The sequence below is a fragment of the Gordionus sp. m RMFG-2023 genome, chromosome 1, assembly GCF_954871325.1.
Source record: "Gordionus sp. m RMFG-2023 chromosome 1, tfGorSpeb1-WG-v2, whole genome shotgun sequence".
Taxonomy (NCBI): domain Eukaryota; kingdom Metazoa; phylum Nematomorpha; class Gordioida; order Chordodea; family Parachordodidae; genus Gordionus; species Gordionus sp. m RMFG-2023.
In genome coordinates, this window is record NC_088775.1 from 57,395,172 (window position 1) to 57,414,905 (window position 19,734).

Below are 19,734 nucleotides of genomic sequence, written 5' to 3' on the forward strand. Positions count from 1 at the left end.
AAAAATAATAAAAATTTGCAGGGGGCTCTTCAAATTTTGCAGGAGGCTCGCCCCTGCACTAACCTTAGTAACGCCATTTGATACTACATAATGGTTAATAAATATGTATATAATATATGCGCTACCATCATTTTGAAAATAATCTTCAAGTGAGGTGGTGCGGCTCAGTAAAATAAATGGTTTCACGCCTAGCTCATTGGTTCAGTTTGCCAGGTAATAAATGATAGAATGTGGCATTAATCAATTATTATTATTAATTCTTTGTGATAAAAATAAAAAAGTCCGTTACCAACAATTCTTTGATTAACAAATAAAAATAAACAAGTCCTTTATATCATATCCAACAATTCTTTGAAAATCATAATTATTTGATTGACGAATATAAATAAGCAAGAAATTCGCGATTATATATCGTAGAATTGATTTTTTATTCATTTATTTTATGTTAAATATAATATACTTTAAAAAAATGGATCAAATATGAAATTATTAAGAGTTATTATGACGTAACGCGATTACAATATAAATATTATCAACAAAACAGTGCAAGTTCTAATTTATGCTAAATTTAAAGTGCAATTTTAAAAAAATAACTATAAAATTTCATTGTTATCATGGAAGTTCTCAAGATAATAAATACAAATATATTTTTAAAAAATCAAAAATACTTGTTTTCATTATATTAAGTTTGATGTCAAAAGTGGGCAACGTTATTTTCATATATGAGTGAATATCATACAATAATATCAAAAAAAATGTATTGCATAAATAATATAATTATAATATCAAATCTATTTTGATATAGTTTCATTTTAAATATCTGGGAAACAAATTATTTTTAACTCAAGTTAACAATTTAATTTGTAAAAAAGGAACAACCAAGGGCATATATCTGCTGTCCTATAAACTAAAGGATAAATTTAATCAAACTTTTTTGGTACCGTGAGTATAGGAACAGAAAGAAGAAGGAGGAGCTGGAGGTGTGTGAGAGGTAGGATATTGGTTCGAAATGTAATGACTATGATTGTTCAAAGAAAGTTCGATATTTTCTTCACGCAGCAAGAGAGGTATATCGTTGTCAAGATGATGGTTAAAATCTAACAATTTTTAAAAAAAATCATAAGTAATAAAAAAAAGTATGGACCCATTAAGCTATAAATTAGAGGCAAAATAAATAATTGGGTTTTTAAATAATTAGTTTTTTTTTAAATGTATTCGCATTATTTAATCTCTTGATTTTTCTGATTTTATAAAAATTTAAATAGTTAGTTAGTAATAGTAATAAATTAGAGTCTGGAACTTGTATCAAAAAAGAATTAAATCTAACAACCCAAATTTCCTCTTAAAATTTATAGAAACCAGAACCTCTTTTTATACCTTCCAGGAAACGGGTTGTAACAAACTACTAAGTTAACATTTAGGAGGCAGTTTTCCGATTACTCAGGAACAGGGTTGAATGAACCTGGACTGGAGTAAAAAATCTGAGGTTTAAAAAAAATTGTTAACTCAAATCAAACCCAGTTTAAAAAATATTAAAGATGTACCGATGTCACTTATTATCGTTTTTTATTTATATGAAAGTTATGATAACATGAGTAGTGTATCTCTGGAAAATATTTATCAACCAATATCATTTTTGAATCTGAGTGAAGGATTTAATGTATTTTATATATATCATATTTGGATACTTGAAAATATAAATTATTTGAGTTTGGATATTAAAAAAGCATAAAATAGATATTCAAATTTTTTTTTCAAAAAAATGGATTAACATAAATCGAAATAAATATTTAATGATTTAATGAGGTCTATCATGTGGCTTTAAAATTAGGCCTAGTCAGCGGTCGGATTATTTTTCTAGATCTCTCAACCTTTGAGCTATGGCATAGAGATCTGCAAAAGTAGACCCGGATCGTACCCAGCCCGGCCCAAATGGGGTTCGGGCTGGATCGGGCCTAATATTTTTTAAAAAGATATGGGCCTGGTCGGGCCTTAAATTTTTTTTTATATATATCTAATTTTATCAATTTTATGTTGAATTTTTTATGTAAAATAAAAATATTTGATTTTATTTATAGAAACTAGACGTCATATAACATATATCGTTTATTTTGAGTAATTATAAAAATTAATTTCTATATTTAAATAAATTCGGGCCGGGCCGGCAAAACTTTTTGAAAAAAATTTCAGGCCGGGCTTGAAAAATTAAACCCGATGCAGATCACTACTATGGGACACTATTCTGTTGTGTTGGATATTTGCTGGACTTTTTAATAAAAGAAAGCGTAATAACAGTGGGAATAGCCTTTACAATCTAAGGGAGCTGAATTTTTTAAAAAAAATAACATGGTGACCATTTTTAAAGGTATTTATAAATTTCAAAAATATTAGAGGGCAAATGACTTCAAATTTTTCAAGGGGCTCAGCGCCTACCCCCACCCCAAAAGAGCTACTGCGTAATAACCATCGATATGCTTTTTAGAGGATATCCTTATTACATTAATTTTTGTCTTAATCTAAATAGAGTGGAAATTAGGAATAGGATATTTTAAAAGAATCAAAATGCTGTTATATTTAGAAATAAATACAGTATATAATATTATATTTTTGTAATAGTTAATTGCTATTCTCCAATATTCATTATTATGTTTCTATCTATGAAAATAATTACCTGAAAAAAAAAATCACTATTGTTATAATAATCAAACCTATGCTATGACGGGTGAATTTTCTTTAGCACTCCTCCTCATCTGTATTTAATATATATTTAGTATTTTTATAGTCCCTCTGTAGTCATTCTTTTAGATAATAATTTATTTAGTCATTAATGGTTAATAACTATTAAAATATTAAAAAAATTCCCTCTTTAGTAAATAATTATTCTTATCTTATATAATATTGGTTTTATTCTTTGTGGATAAGAACTATGACCACTACAATCTAATAATATTATTTATGATCTAATAATTTATTTCTTGCAAAAAATCAACAATTACACAGTTTACTTAATTTTTTAATAATAAAAATAAATAACATTAATTATTTTACAACACATTTCTTTTCAAAGATTATCTTCTTAATTAATTTGTCCATATTTAATTTTAATCTTATTATGTTTACCCCCTTTTTTTGTTAAGTTTATTATTAACATTCGTTTCACTATAACAATTATTTTTAATATATTATTTCTTTTTTATAAAAAAATTTTAAATAAAAATAAACAAAAATACATAACTTGTTGAGGTTGATAAAATAAAAATATTTTGTTGTATTTATTTTTCTATCTAGTTACAATTTAATTTTTTCTTTAATTCATATTAGAAATTATTTTCTTTTTTTTTGAAATTTTTAATTTTTCTAATTTTAGAAATGAATCTTGGACAAGTACATTTAATATTATTTAAATATTTTAATAGTTATTAACCATTAATGACTAAATAAAATAATTACCTAAAAGAAGAACTATAAAAATATTAAATATATATATATAGATGAGGAGAAGTGCTAAAGAAAAGTAACCCGCCATCTCATAGTTTTTATTATTATCAGAAGTCTGCCTTTCCTATATAAAATTCAAATAATGGTTGAGATATAATTTTATTCAGATACCTGCAAAATATTTTATTATTTGAGAATTTAGTATTCAGTCAAAAAATATAAATAAGAATTTATTTGATCAAATAAAATGAGGATTGAGGAATAAGATAATGAAGTATATAATTGGTATTCACGACTCAAGTTGGAAGACTAAGGTATAAAAAACAACAAATATCTTAATTAATAACAAATTTGAAATATTCTTTCCAAGTTGACGACTCATGTTCATTGAACTATTCGTCCTCTAGTAAGTAAAAAAATGTAAAAAACAGAATAAATATCTTAATTAATAACAAATTTGAAATATTCTTTCCAAGTTGACGACTCATGTTCATTGAACTATTCGTCCTCTAGTAAGTAAAAAAATGTAAAAAACAGAATAAATATCTTAATTAATAATAATAAATCTGAAATATTCGTCCTCTAGTCGACTCAGGTTAACGACTCAAATTCATAGAACAATCCGTCCTCTAGTCGACTCAAGTATATAATTCGTACTCATGACTCAGGTTGGAATTATAAAGTAAAAAAAAATATAAATAGAACAAATATCTTAATTTATAAGTAATTTGAAATATTCGTCCTCTAGTCGACTCAAGTTCATAAAATATTTGTCCTCTAGTCGATTTGAGTTCACGACTCGAGTCGATTCGAGTTCATTGAGTTAGTCGACTAATTCGACTAGAGACTCTGAGTCGGAGTCGGGTGAACTCGACTTTCAACATTACTTTCACTAATATAAATTATTCATTTAATATAGTAAAATCTCATTATTAAAATCGCCAGAAAATAGTTATTTATTCAGTCATGATATACTATAAATCAAGAATTCATCGACACAAGAATTAGCCGGCGCTGGCGGTAAACAGTTGTCTTCGATTCTATTCAAACATTTTTCTTTGGAGGGCGGCAACAGATTATCGCTATCGGGTATGGAAACTAAGCATTCTAAGCTATTATGATGTGGTTTGCCCACCTCGGAGTGTATTAAAAATAGTCTCGGATCCAAAGTGTCTTCTAACTGAAAGTGACGATTTTGGGAGGGGTGGTCTAATATTTAAAAAGTATTAAAATAATGATAGATAATTTTTGAGAAACTGTCTTATATGATAGGAAGATGATATAAGGAAATAGTATAAGTGATAAAAATTTGTAGTTTTTCATAAATCAAATATAAAAAACCATGATTTAACGTTTTTTATATTTAAAAAAAGTAGTGATGAAGATAATCTCTAAAATCTAAATAACTATAAATTCAAACGTTCACATTATAACCTTTAAGTGTAATAGCTTTCTTGTTAGATAGTTTTTTGCTTTTTAACCTCATACCACCTCCATTTTTGATATCTTTACCTTGCGCGTTATTGCTACAGTTATTACCCGAAAAATGCATTAAACCTCGGCCAATTTTATGATTTGAACTAAATTTTCGTCGAGGGAACATAAAATATTTTTTGAAAAACAAGGAGTTATTCGATTGGTTCGTAATGGACGAAGATGAGGTCAAATCCCGGTTCAATTTTTGTTCAGCCCGCTTACGTTGTGTGACAGCTCGGAAGCGATTAACGCCTTTTCCGCCAGGATCCTTAATTTGGATAATATATTTTTTAGGGGTAATAATTATTATTAAAATTGCTAGTGGGTTAAATTAAGGAAGTCATTATTTTAAAAAATTCATTATAGAAAAAACCTTAATGTCCCTATGGTAGTTGAGAGGAATCGTTTTGTAGTGGTTAATAAGACTATTATCCTCCATGGCCGAAGAGAAGTATGTTTTGAGGTTAAATGTTAAAATATAATTTGTTTAAATAATAATTTTGGTATATATCGCATTGGGATATGGAATTCATGGGGAATCGGAATATCTAAATTTTAAATCTATATCGAAAATTTTAGATCACCAATTTATAAGAAAAATCCATATAAATTAAGACTGTAAAAGTGCCTCAAATTTCTGCTTAAATTAAAATTAAAATCGCCCTCAGTAAAAGATTTAAAATAGAAAGATTATAAATTCCCATGAATTCCATATCCAAATACGGCATACATTTTACATAAAATAAATTTAGAAGAAATTTGGATGCAATTCATGTCATTAAATACTCGGCAATCTTTAATTTTTAACCTTTAACTAACTTCAAATTCCAAAAAATATGTATGAAATAAATAAAACTTATAATTTTTTTATATAAGTATTACTATTAACATCATTTTAAAATTTTTATTAATAATATTTATCAGAAAATATATAAAATTAACATGTTAATCGAAATTGATATAAAATTATTCTATAGTTGAATTACGTTACCTTTCGAATAAATAATTGCTGATATTCTTTGAAGCATAAAACTATTTAGGATTTGACATTAATTTATATATATGGAATTCCAATTATTTTCATTCTTAAATTTGATTGAATCTTTGGTTCTTGAACGTTGCTTACTTATCCCTTTATAATTACACCACATATGTTTTAATGGGGTTTATTTAGATAAACATGCCGCTTGTTATTCTAATGTAAACAAGTATGAAATGAAGTTTTTGTAAATAGCTTTGAATTCATTAGAGTGAATTTCTATTGAATTGGAATGCTGATAATCCAATATAATTTTTCATAAACATTTAATTTTCTCTCATTGTGATTGATTTTAGACGTCCAGGATTTTTAATTGTCTATGTCTTTAATAGTTTAAAGATTAATATTTAAATTTATGAAATTTCTTTCGAGTATTTCTTTCAACATAATAAATCTAATTTTACCATAAGTTATTTGTCTGAACCATTAAATTTGTAATTTAAATAAAAATGGAATAAAAAGGTAGATCATAATATAATTTACAAAAACATGATAAGAGGTCGAGCATTTTTGAGTGTGGTACGCTTTTTAAAAGTCAACAGTTTGCTTATATATTATCAACATCCATTAAATTTTGTATTTATGTATATATCAGAGACCTGCTGAGGTATCATTTGAACGCCGGCCTGTATTTTTTTTTAAAAAAAATTTTGGCTCCGGCCTTGGTTTTATATTTTCAGGCCCGACTGGGCTCGATTTTTCTTTAAAAAAATTTTTAACGCCCGGGCCCGGATTTTTTTTAAAATCTTGCATTTATTTTTAATTTTTCGGCTAACAATGGCGATTTAAAATATTCGGTTTTAATATATATGACCCAACCCGAGCATTTAAATAAAATCTAGGCAGAGCCAGGGTATATATAAAAAAATTAAAATACGGCCCAGAGTGTGTACCCGGGCTGGCCAAAAATGAGAAGGCCGGAAAATTCGTCTAGAAAAATTAATCCGATCCGGGACGGGACTCTTTTCGTAAAATACGGATTGAGCTGGAAAGTCAGTAAGAAAATTAACGGACTTTTGCAGATCTTTGATATATATATATCATTGTTTTAACCTAATAAATAATATTCCTCCTTCCCTGCCCTAAGCCAGGGTAGGGCCGAATTTAATTTTTTTTAATTATACACTGGTCAGGCCTAAAAAAATTTTTAATAAAAAGCCCAGGCCGAGACTAAAATCTTTTAAAAAAAAATATCCGGGCCGGGCGGTATATTTTTAAACCGAATATTTTAAATAGCCATTACTATAAAAATAATTAAAAATATATACAATACATTTTAAAAAAATCCGGTTTGGGTTGTAATATGACTGTTTTATCTCTGCTCTATTGCAATCTATATTGTGTATTATAATTGTAAAAGTCCAAATTGTACGCTTCTAATTGTAAAAGTCCACTTTATTCAATAATATCTAATAGCCATTACTATAAAAATAATTAAAAATATATACAATAGATTTTAAAAAAATCCGGTTTGGGCTGTAATATGACTGTTTTATTTCTGCTCTATTGCAATCTATATTGTGTATTATAATTGTAAAAGTCCAAATTGTACGCTTCCAATTGTAAAAGTCCACTTTATTCAATAATATCTAATTAAGATCATAAACTATTTAATAATACAAAACAGTCATCAAATATAACAATAATTATCAAAAACTATACAAAATATGAATTGATTCCAGCTTCCATGTCTTTTTACAATTGTAAAAGTCCACTTTATTCAATAATATCTAATTAAGATCATAAACTATTTAATAATACCAAACAGTCATCAAATATAATAATAATTATCAAAAACTATACAAAATATGAATTGATTCCAGCTTCATGTCTTCTCCACCCCCTAAAGGCACCCAAAGGACACAAAGCAACATCTGTTGTCCTTCACCAAAGCCCCAGGTGATCACTCCTTTCAACTCCCAACCCCAAGGAAAATTAATTATCATATCAGAAAATGACTGACATTTTGTATATTATATTAAATTTATTTCTCCTTTTTTTCTAACGGCTACAACAATAATCTTTATTGTTGTTAATACAAAAGCATAATAAATGCTAAGAATGAAAACAATACACAATCTCGAGTTCTAAAATCATCAAAAAAACAAAAAAACATAATAAATATAAGGGGAAAAAGTCACAATTTTGAATTTCAGTCATGAGAAGTAGATATAAATATAGTAGTCTTATTTTATAATTGTTTTCCTTTCATTCGATCAGGAATAAAGGAGGCTTCGTCGATGTATCCATTACTGTGCTGAGTAGTTCAAAACGTATCGCAGCATAATTTAATCATACCATTGTGAATTTATTAATTTATAGATTTAGTATTTTAGTTAGATAGCTCTTTAAATATAAATAAGCACATTATAATTTATTTTAAATAGTATTAATCAAAACCAATATATTAGCTTGAAATTCAAAAAAATACATCAAAATTTTAATGTCCGGGTTATCTACTATTTTATAAAAATATCAGAAATTTGCGACATCTGTCCGATTTTTTACGTGCGAATTGCTTGACTCGTTATAATTTTTTTTTTAAACGGGCTTGGTTTTCGGACAGGTCGAGTTTGCAGATCTCTAACTTATTTTGTATTTTGAAAATTTACGTATGAAATAAAATACGGGTCGAGCATATAAAACACGATTGGTCATTTTATTCTATGCTTACGGCATTGGCTTATTATTATTTTGGCACCAAGAAGGTATCTTAATAAGAAATAAAATATTTAAAAAATAATTTTATTGACAATAAAAAAATCATAAATACAAATATTATTACAGATTTTGGCTTCGAAATAGAGATCGATAAAATTGACGGGGGTGGAGGTGGGGGTATAAATGTCCCATTTATAGATGGCGCTCCGGCGTTGATCAAGGAAGGAATCAGGGGAGAAAAATTAGTATTATCCTCGTCGGAAAAGGATGTTAAATAGTGTCCATTTTGTTCTGTTAAATTATAAAGCAGTATGAAAATGAATAAATTTATAAAAAAAGGTTAAGTCTATAAATATAAATAGATAGAACTTTTTTTTAATTAAAAAAATTTCAAGAAACAAAAAAATCTAATATTTTTTTAGTTGATGTCAATCTATTATTTATAAATCGTTTTGACAGTTCTTCCGGGTACCGAATTAATATATTTTTTAAACAATTTATAAAAAAAACTATTTCAATTTTATAGTAATTTAATTATTTTATAAAACTCTTTAAAATAAATTATAAACCAACTGTATTTTACTAAATATAATACTGAAGGGAGAGAGAATGTGGAAATTTTATTTGAGAAAATATTCTTTTGCAAATGGGGTTGCGTTATCTACAGTTGCATCTAAGTCCACCTCTCTTAAACAAAAGTACAAAGATTCAACAAAGGATGTAAATATATATATTTTTTTATAATAATCAATTTTTATAAAAATGAATTTAAAACAAAGATATATAAAAAAATCACTATAAATATATAATATATATATAGCGAAAAAAATTATCCTCTTCTGGTATGGAATCTTTAAATAACATAAGGTAACGCAAGATTTCAAAGATAAATTTATGTTTGATCAAAAATCTTTTGCCTGATGAGTTTGATTAAAAGGGTTTCGCCTCTATTGCCTGATGAGTTGATTAGGGATTTCGCTTAAATGAGCAATTTGTCTTCGGCTAAGTGCGAATATTTATAGGAATTTCTTATTTCCGCGATTCCTAATGGATCACTACTGGAGGGGACAGAAATGTCTATGCAAATATAGTTCTAATACATGTTTAACAGTATTCCATGGATAAAAGTCGATCCATCAAGTCGCGAATTATTTATAACTGAAGTATCTCAAGTTCAAAATGTGAAGGAACATCGGCCTTGAATAATTTTTATAATTTTTTCGTGTCTTATACATTTGTATAGATGTGGATGTCTAGCTTTAGAATCAACCACACATCTTTGACAGTTGTAAGCAGGGGTGTATTGTGAAAGGAGCTACGCGCAGCCGCTATTTTTTATTTTTGGAACTGAACCCCCCCTCTCCCCATTAAAAATTCATATTTCCCCAAAAGTGCTAAATTTGAATCCCTTTTCTCCTTATTGTTATAAAAATTAAAAAAAATTTATAGTCAAAAATCTTTTTCATATATTTTTATAGCCAGAAAGAAGCTAGAAAAAAAAAGTTTTATTTTTCAATATTTTTATCAGTCGTAGCCGCTTCTGGTTTATTTTAAATACGGAGTGAATGTCATAATTGAAATTTTGATTTGTAAAATTTGATTTTTGGTAAAGTCATTAGGTATTGAGTTCGTTGAGTCATTTTTATTTTTATAATTTTATGTTTTAGTTTAATTGGTGAGTCATTTTTATTTTTATAATTTTATGTTTTAGTTATCGCGTTAACATTTTATTTTTAGATTTATAAAAGTTAATTATTGTAAAGTCATTATGATGCGATAATTTATAATTTCTAAAAATGTATTTCTATCTTATAATTTAAAAATTGAGGCATGAGTAGGTGCTTTATAATTGTAAAAGAAGATATTTTTAGATTGTCAATTTTTAATTATTTTTTTTAATTATTATTCGCTTCCCTATAAAAGGGAAGCAAAATTGTAAATTTTTTAATTGATATTTTTTTTGATTATAAAATTGTAAATAGAAAATAAAATTTTGTCTCCATTTTTAGTTATTTTCGTTTTGCTGATCGAGTATTAAGCGGCCAGCGATAGTTGGTGCCGTGACCAAACCATCAATTAGTAAAAGTAGTAGCGAGGAATTAAAAACAAGAGACCGTCAATTAGTGGAAGTAGTAGCGAGGAATTGAAAACGAGTAACTATCAATTAGTAGAAGTAGTAGCAAAGATTTGAAAAGAAGAAACCGTCAATTAGTGGAAGTAGTAGCAAAGATTTAAAAACAAGTAATCGTCAATTGTTATAGGGAGAAGTGAAAAGGTGGGGAATAGTGATATACTGTTGTATCATTTCTGTGTTAGTTTTGCTAATTGTTTCCTATTGTTGACGCTACAAGTTGTGAAAATATTCTTGTTAATTATAAATTTTTTATAAATATATTGCAAAATATTTTAAATATATTGTATTAAATTAAATTATTTAGATATAAAATTTTTTTTTGGAAATTAAATATTTTGAAAATTGTAAATGAAGAGTTTTAAAATAACGAAATATGTGTAAGTACAGTACAATATACTGGGAGCGGTGGTAGTGTTGCTAATTTGGATGGGAAGTCTATACTTCGGAAGGAGGGAGCGCCGAAACAGGAGTATTAGGATACGTAGACAGACGCTGTTGATTGAAGGACACAATGGGGAAGAGGATAGATATGGAAGAGTAACGTGGTTGCCTGTACAGGAGATGATGCGGATGGGCGAGTAATGAAGATTTGAAGATGGGAAAGGAGGTGAAGATAGAAGAATGGAGATGTATCGAGGTCGTGGAGAATCATCAAGGTTGTTTAGAGCGGAATCGAGGAATAAAAATATTGTTTGTTTTAAGTGCGGTGTTAGAGGACATATTGCGGTGAATTGCATAGATGTCAAATATTTTGCATGTGGAGAAAAGGGTCACATTTCAACGTATTGTCCGGATAAAAGAGATAGATTACGATGCGCAGGATGTGGAAGGTTTGGGCATGCGGAAAATGATTGCAGAGTTGGAAGGGTAGAAACCAGAGAAGGATTTACACAAAGGGGAGAGAATTCCAATAATATTAATGTGAGGAGTATGTCCGAGGTATCAGTAAAAGGAGAAATGGGGGCCGAATGCAAAATTATATGTTTCAAGTGCCGAGAAGAAGGACATTGGGCGAGAGATTGCGATAGGGGATGACTATATGGTTGTGAGGAAAAGAGAATTCCGGCCGAGGAGTTGAGAACGGAAAGGCAAGAAATGGTTGTGAAGATGTTGTGGGAAGAGGGTAAAGGGGAACAAGTATATCTTCTGAGTCCGAAAGTGTGCTTTAATATAAATGGAAAAATGATATCTATGTTTTTTGATACAGGATCGGCTATTTCGGTAGTGGGATAGACTGTGGCCGAATAGTAAAATAATTAGAGAGAGGATTCAAGTGAGGCAGTTTGATGGATCTGAAATGGAGATGATGGGAAGAGTGCAAATAAGCGATGTAGGGAGTGACGGATGCAAAGTGTTGGATTTGTGGATAATTGATAGAAGAGTAGAGCCAGTGATAAGATGGGACCGGATTACGAGTGTTGGACTGGAATATGATTTTTGGGGAGTATTTCTGGCCGTCAAAGAAGACATTATAAAGATGGTCAAGGAGGATGGATAAATTTCCAAGAGAAATGATGAATGTGTGGAGGGCCGAGACAATATAGAGGTAAATGAGGGAGAATTCATATTTTGGGGAGTAAGTGAATGGTACAATGGGGGATCGTGTAGATGCAGTGAGAGAAGGTCAAATATTGAAGAATATGGAAATGGGAGGTTCACCGGTGGGAAAGGAAGTAGTTGGACCGCAAGTGCGAGGTGTAGGAAATGGAGAATTACAAGGGAGAAGTTGCAAGAATAAGGAAGAGAAATAAATAGACCAGCGGAGTCTGTGGGAGAGTTGGAATTGGTGGAAAAAGGAGTAGAGCGAAAAGCCCAAGAGTATGATGAGATTTTTGGCGAAGAGTTGGGTTGTTTGAGGGACTATGAAGTGGACATACGGATGAAGGAGGGATGTGTACCAAAATATTGTGCTGTGCGTAGAGTGTCTTTTGAGTGGAGGTAGAGAAAGAGTTGGATCGTTGGGTAAAGGAGGCATAGTGAGTCCGGTGGAGTACAGCGAATGGGCTACTCCTTTGGTCCCAGAAGGCCAATGGGAAGTTGAGGTTGTGTGCGGATCGGGTAACGTTGAATCGGTGAAGTATCCATTACCCAGCATAGAGGAGATATTGGCCAATTTGTAAGGGAGCAGATATTATTCGAAATTAGATTTTTCGAACGCGTATTTGCAATTACGGGTGAAAAAGGAGACAAAGGTTGTTAACTAGAACAACGCCAAAGGGTCTGTTCGCTTTTAGAAGGTTATCGTTTGGTTTGAGTGTATCGGCGCCTATATTTCTACGGACGATGGCGGCAGTTTTTCAGGGATTAGAGGGAGTGTTTTATTATATGGATGATGTACTAATAACGGGGGTTATGCCAGAGCAGCACAATAGAAGATTGGGGGGGGGGGGAGTTTTTCAGAGGATCCGGGAAAAGGGATTAAGGGCGAGTAGAGAGAAGAGTGTCTTAGGAGTAATGGAGGTTGTATATTTGGGACATCGGATTAATGGAGTAGAAGTAAGACCATTAGATAAAAATATGATTGGAATTGGAAGTATGGTAAGGCCGAGATGCAAGGCGGAGGTACAGTCTTTTGTGGGAATGGTAAATTATTACCATCGATTTGTCAAAGATTTTGCAGAAATAACAGCGCAGCTGTACAAATTGTTAAAGACGGGAGATTCGAGGGGGAGAGGATCAAGATGTTGCGTTCGAGTGTTTGAAGAGGAAGATTGTGGAAGAACCAATTTTGATGTTTTTTAACAATAATTTGGATGTGATTATGGCAGTGGATGCGTCAAGTAAAGGAGTAGGAGGGGCCTTATTGCATGAGATGGAGGGAATAGAGACCGGTATTGTTTTTTTCGCAAGTATTTCGAGATGCCGAAACAAGGTATTCAGTGATTAAACAGGAGGCACTGGCGGTTATTTTTGGATTTACAAAATGCCGGGAGTATCGAATAGGACGTCGGTTTGTAGTTTATACAGACCATAAGCCTTTGATACATCTGTTCAAGAAAGACAATAAAGAGTTAATGATGTCGCCGAGATTGCAGAGATGGTTGTGTTGATCGGTAGTTTTGATTTGGAACTTAGATATCGAAGAGGCCAGGAGAATTATTTACCAGATATCATGTCAAGATATGGAGCTGGAGAAAGGAAAATATTCAGAAAAAATGGGAAAAACGGAGGTAGCAATGATCTTAGCGATATCGAGGATGTTAAAAGGGGGCTCGGTAACATGGGAGGAAATTCGAAGAGAACCGCAGGGAGACAAGGATTTAGGACGAGTTAAGGAATGTATAATGCGTCGAAAACCTTGGAAAGAAAGCGAGAGTTTATAAAAATGTTTGCAAGGAATTGATCGTGATGGATGATTGTGTAGTGCGGGGGAATAAAGCGGTGATACCGTATAAACTGAGAAGCGGTAATGGTAATGCTGCATGCGAGACATAAGGGAGTGGAAAGAATGAAAGAATGGGGGCGAGAGTATGTATGGTGGCCTGAGATGAATGAGAAAATTGAAAGGTTAGCGGGAAAATGTCTAGTATGCAATACTTGGTCTAATATGCCAGCGGATAAAGGAAGTATGTGGCCGATCAGGACCATGGAAGAGAATCCATGTGGATTTCTTTGAATTTGAAAGGAAAGAGTATTTCCTCGTTGTACATGCATTTTCTAAGTGGGTGGAGTTTGAAATGATGGGTGGATTGACAACGAAAATTGTGGTCAGAAAGTTGAAAAATTAATGGGCGAAGATGATAGTTTCGGATGGCGGACCGGCGTTTAGCAGTGCGGAGTTTGAGAGGTTTTGCAAAGAAGATGAGATCAAGCATATTTTAGCTCCTCCGAGCTGCAATGGACAGGCTGAGCGGATGGTTGGGGTGGTTAAGAAAGGCGAAGTACGGGAAAGGAGAAGTGTGGATACCTGTGGCGTACCATAATAATAGTAGGAAGGGAGAGGAGATGTCGCCGTCAGAGAAGTTTTTAGGACGCAGAACGAGAATTGGATGCTTTAAAACCAGGTTCCGATAGTCCAAAAATGGAACATATGGAGGATGGACAGTAAAGTTCACTGTGGGACAGACAGTGTGGGCAAGGGTATATGGGGAAAGGAGGAAGTGGCAGTCAGTGGTAGTGATTGAAAATGTGGGGAAGAAGTTGAGTAGGGTCCGTTTTCAAGATGGCAAAGTGGGAATAGGGCATGAAGACCAATTACGTAGAGGAGTAGACCGTAGGCAACAATAATGCCGAGCCGGAGGTAGCAGAAGAGTTGAATTATTTTAATGAGGCCAAGGTCACGATAGGAACAGGAGGGATAATGGAATATGTCCAGTAGGGATGTCGTGGAAGAGTATTTCCGGCATGTGTCGCTGAAATAGTGTAGTAGGGTCTTTCCACGTCAAATGAGCAAAAAAAATGAAATTTTTAGCCGACCCCCTTCGATTTTTTTAAAATTTGGTAAGCAAAGAAAGGTCAATGTAACTAAGAAATAGCCAAAATTTTAGCCTCCTAACATTTATATTTTTAAAGATATTAGGGTTCAAAGTGGCAAAATGACGTATTTTTATCATTATCTGCCTTCATTCAATTAAGCATATCTTAAATACATAATTGTAAATAACATATTTAATATCAAAATTACGTACAAAGATTCTAATTTTAGATAAAAAAAAAATTTTTTTTTTCTAATTTCCGGTCATTTTATTTAATATATAAGGACTAAAAACGATTTTTTGGAAATAATACGACCTTCAATTTTTTTAAAAAATTTAGTAGACATTATTAAACTCTTCCTTTATATTTATAAAAAAAAATTGGTCTGGGACGCGGCCATCTTCATTCTCAAAATCGATAAAAATGTTTAGAAAAGTGTATAAATATTTTCCCGAAAGGGGGCGTCTTTGTATAAAATTATATATTAATAAGTTTTTAATGGTTTTTCTTGAACTATTTGATATAATTAAAAGGATTATTCATCTTGTAAGTGAAAATAACAATAAATGGGACTTTCATTCAATTATAGAAATTATCGATAAAAGAAATTCAATTTATTACTTTATTTATAATTTATTATAAAAATTTTTGCCCATATAACATATATTTAATAATATTAATAAAATATGTTCAATTAAGTTTCGAGTTCTTGAATATATGAATCAGAATCTTGTGCATTTCATATATGGCGCCCTAAATATTAAAAAAATTGATATAATTTAAATTTAAACTCACTTTCAAAAGATTCTAATTTTTCGGTAGCGCATTTACTTTGTTGTGACGACAATATATAGTATAACTACGGCCAATAGCATTTAACAGTGAAACTAATGTTAAGATATGACATTTGGGCAAGCAAAGAGTGTCGTCTATACTTGGAAATGTAAAGGAATTAGAAGGTCCGGGTGGGTGTAGAAACTTTATATATATTTCTTCCTGCTTTTGATTTTTCACTAAAACAAAGCTAACCACCAATTAGAATCATAAGGATACGTTAGGTATCCTGATATTTCTTCAATAATTATACTTTCATCATTATATGATAACTATTCTAAAGTACTTTCTATTGAATTGGAATACATTTTACTTTTAAATTATGTAGATCTGTTGGAATCAAGGTGTGTATTTTGTGTGTTCCAGGTATAGATCTAGTTTTTGAAAATCTTTCCCTGAGTAATAGATCTTCGTAATCATAATTTATTTTGGTCATCTATTCAAAATATATGACATTAATATTTTCTTTAGCTAACTCGTACAATTCATATGATGTGTACTTTGAGTAAGGCCTTGTAAACTAGCTCTAGCGGCTAATCTTTTAACAGTGCCACCAATCCCATCACAAACACTTTTCCCGTGTGCTGTAGCAGAAAAATGTCATTTCGTCTGTACCCCGAAATCCATCTCATGATTGCTAATAATAAAATTTTATACTGTGCAGCGGATCCACCGGAAAATAAAAATATTTATTAATTATAAAATTTAGCAATGTTTTTTTAAAATTATGTACTGCTATTGTATTGTGTTGCAAAGATTCGGATATCATTACATAATTTAGGCAACAAATATTGGCAAAATTATCTTTATAATATATAACAAAAGGGTGAACAGTGGATTGAGCCCTATTCCAATGATAATTTTGTACTTCATCCTAAAGTATAAAGCTATAGTTTTCTTAAAAATCACAAAATTAAATATTGGTCTTCGTCTAAGTTCAATTTTAGATTGTTTTGATACAACGATTGTTGAGTTGAAATAAAAAAATGATAAAGATTCCATTTTTTTAAAAAAGGCATTGATAAATTCACCTACTGGTTTGGTTATTGTTTCAAGAGTGGTTCTATCTAAGGATAGCCATTGTTTGTATGTTATAAATTCGATGTCCTTAGAACGTAATAATATTTCTATTTGATCGCGTAAATGTGTTAACCCTAAACAATTAGCACATTTGCCCATATAACTGGATGGTTGAGGCGAATTACAAATTATTAAGTGTAAAATATGCTTGTATGTTTTAAAGGGCAACATATCATTGGTTAAATTTGATCCAATGATCATTAATTTAAATTTTGGTGGTAGCTGCAATCACATACATGTGTACCACTACCTTCAACGAGTATACAATTTTTGGGCGAATGCTTGCGAATTTCGAAAAACCAATTTTAACATCAGGCCTCATTTCTTTAAAAAGTATATAAATTTTTTTCAAATTATCTAAAATTAATCTCTTATGTATGGTATGGTATTCTTTTTTCCGTCTTTGGTCAAAATCGAAACGCAATCTTTCTTGCCTGGCATGATTCTGCTTATTTCGTCCATACAATAAAATTCTTCTACAATTTTAACTGTATATTCGTCTATAGTTTTTCCAGGCTTGGGGTTAGGTGTTGATAGAAATCACAAGAAATTTATTTAAAAATGAATTAATATAGTGAGCATGTGTTATTGAATGATTAAAACCCTTTCGCGCAGAAATATTTCCCATGAACAAAAAATACTTGTACTTAGATATAATAAAATAATCATTTTGACATTTTGATATAATAAAATAATGATTTTGATTTTGATAGGTTAATGATAAAATATGAAATAATAAATAATGTTTTATAAATTAATATCTCTAAGTACCAACCATTAGTTTCTTTAAATATAAAAATTAATTGATTAAAAATTTTAATGACAAATGATCTCGCTGGGCGCGAAAGGGTTAATCAATTTTAAAATTTTTATTTATTTTATTGATTGAAACATTTATTGTTATTCTAATTTAGTAAAGCTATGCCGATTTTAGAAAATCCGATCCAATATTTATTTATACTGTTTTGGGTTATTTTATGATAATACTTTTATTGTGTATATAATTTCATAAATAATAAATTAATATTTGTAATATTTTAAAAATATCAAATTATTTTAAAAAATTGAGTAGAGAAAATTTTGATATTATTTTTGGCGTCTATGAAATGAACAAGATTCTGATTCATATATTCAAGAACTATAAACTTGGTTGAATATATTTTATTAATATTCATTAAGTATATGTGGGCAAAAAATTTTATAATAAAGAAATAAATTGAATTTCTTTTATCGATAGACAATTTCTATAATTGAATGAAAGCCCCATATATTGTTATTTTCACTTACAAGATGAATAATCCTTTTAATTATATCAAATAGTTCAAGAAAAACCATTAAAAACTTATTAATATTTAATTTTATACAAAAACGCTCCCTTTCGGGAAAATATTTATACACTTTTCTAAACATTTTTATCGATTTTGAGAATGAAGATGGCCGCGTCCCAGACCAATTTTTTTTTATAAATATAAAGGAAGAGTTTAATAATGTCTACTAAATTTTTTAAAAAAATTAAAGGTCGTATTATTTCCAAAAAATCGTTTTTAGTCCTTATATATTAAATAAAATGACCGGAAATTGCAAAAAAAAATAAAAAAAATTTTTTATCTAAAAGTAGAATCTTTGTATGTAATTTTGATATTAAATTTGTTATTTACAATTATGTAGTTTTTAAGATATGCTTAATTGAATGAAGGCAGATAATGGTAAAAATACGTCATTTTTGCCACTTTGAACCCTAATATCTTCAAAAATATACATGTTAGGAGGCTAAAATTTTGGCTATTTCTTAGTTACATTGACCTTTCTTTGCTTAACAAATTTTAAAAAAATCGAAGGGGGTCGGCCGAATCGTGGTTGATTTGTCATGGAATGACTCAGTATGGGAAGTGGATGAGTATTTGCAGCGTGTGTTACTGGAGATGGTGGAGTCTTTTCAGCATTTTTGCAGAAGGGGGAAAGTATTTACACTGGAAATCAGAAATATTTTTTGTAATGAAATAAATAAAAAGGAATTTAGGTTTACGTTACTCATAGAGGAATGGTAATTATGAAGTATGTTCGGAAAAAAACAATGGTCAAAGGGGTCCACTTACAACAACAACAGGGCGAAGGCTGGTGAAAAAAGAATTCCTAGAGGTGTTCAAGGGGGTTGGGGTCTCAAGGATTAGTTAAAAGAGGGAGGTGTCATAATTGGGATTTTGATTTGTAAAATCATGTATTGAGTTCGGTGAGTCATTTTTATTTTTATAATTATATGTTTTAGTTTAATTGGTGAGTCATTTTTATTTTTATAATTTTATGTTTTAGTTTAATCGCGTTAACATTTTATTTTTAGATTTATAAAAGTTGATTATTGTAAAGTCATTATAATGCGATAATTTATAATTTCTAAAAATGTATTTGTATCTTATAATTTAAAATTTGAGGCATGAGTAGGTACTTTATAATTGTAAAAGAAGATATTTTTAGATTGTTAATTTTTAATTATTTTTTTAATTATTATTCGTTTCCCTATAAAAGGGAAGCGAAATTGTAAATTTTTTAATTGATATTTTTTTATTATAAAATTGTAAAAAAAATTAAAAAATAAATTTTTGTCTTCATTTTTAGTTATTTTCGTTTTGCTGATCGAGTCTTAAGCGGCCAGCGTGAT

General features: G+C 29.9%; 1 protein-coding gene across 1 annotated transcript in view; it reads right to left on the reverse strand.

The window, feature by feature from the left end:
• Positions 1 to 516: 516 nt before the first annotated feature.
• The window catches only part of LOC135927858 (low-density lipoprotein receptor-related protein 6-like), a 173,178-nt gene continuing 153,960 nt past the window's right edge, over positions 517 to 19,734 (reverse strand). The window contains exons 24-28 of the mRNA XM_065464086.1: positions 8,739 to 8,905; positions 5,288 to 5,347; positions 4,873 to 5,182; positions 4,414 to 4,647; positions 517 to 1,097 (exon numbers count right to left, since the gene is read on the reverse strand). Of these exons, the coding sequence (XP_065320158.1) occupies positions 925 to 1,097; positions 4,414 to 4,647; positions 4,873 to 5,182; positions 5,288 to 5,347; positions 8,739 to 8,905 (944 nt within the window). The 3' untranslated portion in view covers positions 517 to 924. The remainder of the gene's footprint in view (positions 1,098 to 4,413; positions 4,648 to 4,872; positions 5,183 to 5,287; positions 5,348 to 8,738; positions 8,906 to 19,734) is intronic.